The 3,256-nt window shown below is 35.8% G+C and overlaps 1 protein-coding gene across 1 annotated transcript; it reads right to left on the bottom strand.

The window, feature by feature from the left end:
- Positions 1-259: 259 nt before the first annotated feature.
- LOC107803711 (uncharacterized) lies at positions 260-3,054 on the bottom strand. Its single transcript, XM_016627476.2, has 6 exons — positions 2,865-3,054; positions 1,628-2,762; positions 1,229-1,540; positions 1,031-1,133; positions 658-958; positions 260-567 (listed from the first exon to the last, which is right to left on the bottom strand). The coding sequence occupies exons 1-6, from the start codon at positions 3,052-3,054 to the stop codon at positions 260-262; spliced, it is 2,349 nt and encodes a 782-aa protein (XP_016482962.1).
- Positions 3,055-3,256: the final 202 nt, after the last annotated feature.

Here is a 3,256-nt window from a genome sequence, read left to right as displayed (position 1 = left end):
AAACAAGTACCTGTAGCAGCCGTAGTACCAGGTAACATTGCAGTGGTAGGAGGTGCCATATCATAATCACCACGGATTAAAAAGAGGTAAATCAAATAAAAAAGGGTGAAGCAAATATGAATATCATTTCTAAATATGCCTTCAAACCAAATATGGATACCATTTCTAAACATACCTATACACCAAATAAATGAAATAAATATTACTTAGTTATGCAGTACTGTTACCTTCATATAAAGAAACATATTAAATAAATTTTCTATTCAAACATGCATGTATCTGATGCTAAGTTAGTAGCAACATTTTCCTCTACTACATCATCTATTATATGGTCCTTAGCTAGTTGTACATACTTATCACCATCACTAAAGAACTGTTCGAGTTCTTGCTCTTGGTATGGTTCATTCTCATATACTTCATCTTCCACTACTTCTTCTCCCATATCATACAGATCTCTTGGCTTTAGATGCACAGCAATACTCCACCCTTTATTGACAACATCATCCGTATAGTACACTAGTTGTGCTTGAGATGCTTCGATATAAGGTTCATGTTCTTCACGTTCACCTGTATGAATCAATCTATCAAAATTAACACAATTTAAGTTCCAACGATCCTTTTTATACCCTCTATCTCAAGCAGTATCAGCCCATCTACATTTGAAAAGAACCACCTTGAACCGACGATTATAATTAATCTCAATAATATCTTCTAACTTCCCATAATATGGTAACTCTGCTTGCCTTAAATTTCCATCTACACTACTTGCAATACATGATATTTTAGAGGTTAAGAAAACTCCACTATTCTGTGTTTGTAGACCTTCTTCTCGAGCCAAAGTTCGAAATTTGGACCCATTGATGTTATATGCAGTAAAACTTCTTGCATGTGCCGATGGACCTCGTGCAAGAAACTTTAGATCAATAGACATTGTATCTATTGTGTCTGGATTCAAAATCTAAATCAAAATAAAATTATCTTAGTGTCATTCAAATAAAATGTAAATAATAACTAATGATTACTTACTCACCCGCTTTTGGAACCAATCAACAAACTCTTTATTAACTCTCCTCTCTATCTCAGTAGGCGATGGTCTTCTTCTTGAACTCCTCCTTATGTACAGTCTAAATTCACTATATGTAATAATTACATTAACGTTAAAGAACATGACTAGCCTACTTCAAATATTACAATGATAAATAATATAAAGTTCGTATGAGTTACTCACTCCACAAATGGCGTGACAATTGCACAGTTCAGAAGCACATATCGATGAGATTGTAGTTTCTGTATATGAGTTAAAAGGAATGTAACCGAAGCTGATGCAGGTTTACCTAATTGAGGGAAGATAGATGACCTTCCAGAAGGCTCAGTGACATTTGGGTCATCACGAACATGCCTAGGTCTATTGAATCTTGCCTCAATATCCTCAATATACCGAGAACAAAAGGTAAGAGACTCTTCAGCTAAGTAACCCTCAGATATAGAACCCTCTGGTTGTGCTTTATTTCGTACAAATGACTTAAAATGGCCTAATTCCCTACAAAAATAATAGGAAATAAGTGTACAAACTATTTAAAATGACCAGAATACAAGTATATTCAAATTAGAAGTGTTAATGTTTTACCTCTCAATAGGATACATGTTTCGGTGATGCACTGGACCTCCCAGTTTTGCTTCTTCTGCTAGATGGAAAGACAAATGAACCATTACTGTAAAGAATGATGGATGAAATAGTATCTCTATGTGGCAAAGTATGCTTTCAATGCGCTCTTGGAGCTTATCAAGCTCCAAAAGATTCAAGGTTTTGCTAGAAAGGGCACGACAAAATGAGCAAAAGTCCACCAAAACTGCAACTACATGGTCTGGCAACACATTGCGGATCGCCAATGGTAGCAATTGCTCTAAAATAATATGGCAATCATGACTTTTCAATCCAAAAATCTTTTTTTGTACCAAATCAACACATCTGAAAATATTACTTGAGTAGGCATCTGGTACTTCAATATTCTTCAAAGTTGTAAGGAACAACTTTTTGGTGTCCAGCTTCTTTTTGTTATCAGTCACAAGTGAAAAAACAGCAAGATGATATTTTTCACTATCATCCGGCCAAAGATCACGCCTTATGCCCATTTCTCTTAGATCCTTTCGGGTATTAATATTATCTTTTGATTTTGATTTATCATGCAGCAGTGTATATATGATATTGTCACATATATTCTTTTCGATATGCATAAAGTCTAAATTATGACGTAACAAGTTAGATTTCCAATAAGGAAGTTCAAAGAATATACTTCTCTTGTTCCATTGTTTAGTTGCTCTTCTAGATCTTTTCCCGCTAACATTCAACTCTGCTACTCTCCTTTCTTCAATTTGTCTCAAAATGTCCAACCCTGATAATTTTAATGGCGGATTCCGCTCCTCTTTACTTCCATTAAAGCGTACTCGATTCAGCCTAAACCTATGATTTCTTCTCAGAAAACGTCGATGACCCATAAAACACCACTTTTTACTATGACGAAGACGACAAGGTTCTGTGTCAAAGTTACAAGTTGGGCAGGCAAAACCAGTATGTGTGTTCCAGCCAGATAGGATACCTAATCCAGGAAAGTCACTGATTGTCCACATAAGAGCTGCATGCATTCTAAAATTTTCATTCAATGATGAGTCAAACGTTTCAATACCATCATTCCATAACTCACATAATTCCTTCACGAGGGGCTGTAAGTACACATCTATATTATTTCCAGGCATTTGCTTGCCTGGAATAATCATTGATAAGATGAAGGAGGTGTGCTTCATACACATCTAAGGAGGAAGATTGTATGGAATCAAGAAGACTGGCCAAATACTATAGGTAGTACTCATTGTTCCAAAATGACTGAAACCATCAGTAGCAAGGCCTAAGCGAACATTTCGAGGATCCAAATCAAATCCAAAATGAGTTCGATAAAATGTCTTCCATGCCTCACCATCCCTTGGATGCCTCATCAACCCATCCTCGTTACTGCTTGAAGCATGCCATCTCATATGCTCAGCAGTCTTACAACACATAAATAATCTTTGTAACCTTGGTTTTAATGGAAAACAACGTAGAACCTTTGCAGATTGCTTTTTTTCTTGTAAGGATTCCATTTAGATGTACCATAATGCTTACATGCTTCCAATTCTGAGTCACCTTTCCAGTATAACATACAATTATTTGGACATGCAGTTATCTTGATGTAGTCAAGGCCAAGTTTGCTAATGGTTTTTT

The sequence above is a fragment of the Nicotiana tabacum genome, chromosome 15 (genome assembly GCF_000715075.1).
Source record: "Nicotiana tabacum cultivar K326 chromosome 15, ASM71507v2, whole genome shotgun sequence".
Classification (NCBI taxonomy): domain Eukaryota; kingdom Viridiplantae; phylum Streptophyta; class Magnoliopsida; order Solanales; family Solanaceae; genus Nicotiana; species Nicotiana tabacum.
The sequence above is the reverse complement of the archived record's forward strand: the minus strand, read 5'-3'. Positions and strand labels throughout refer to the sequence as shown.

What these genes read in the sequence shown, in the direction of transcription:
- LOC107803711 (XM_016627476.2), bottom strand. Translation starts at nt 3,054, where the DNA reads ATGTGTTGTAAGACTGCTGAGCATATGAGATGGCATGCTTCAAGCAGT. An exon ending in TTGATTGGTTCCAAAAGCGG is followed by an intron (nt 959 to 1,030) that starts GTGAGTAAGTAA and finishes ATTTTGATTTAG; the next exon opens with ATTTTGAATCCAGACACAAT. An exon ending in CAAGGTGGTTCTTTTCAAAT is followed by an intron (nt 568 to 657) that starts GTAGATGGGCTG and finishes TGATTCATACAG; the next exon opens with GTGAACGTGAAGAACATGAA.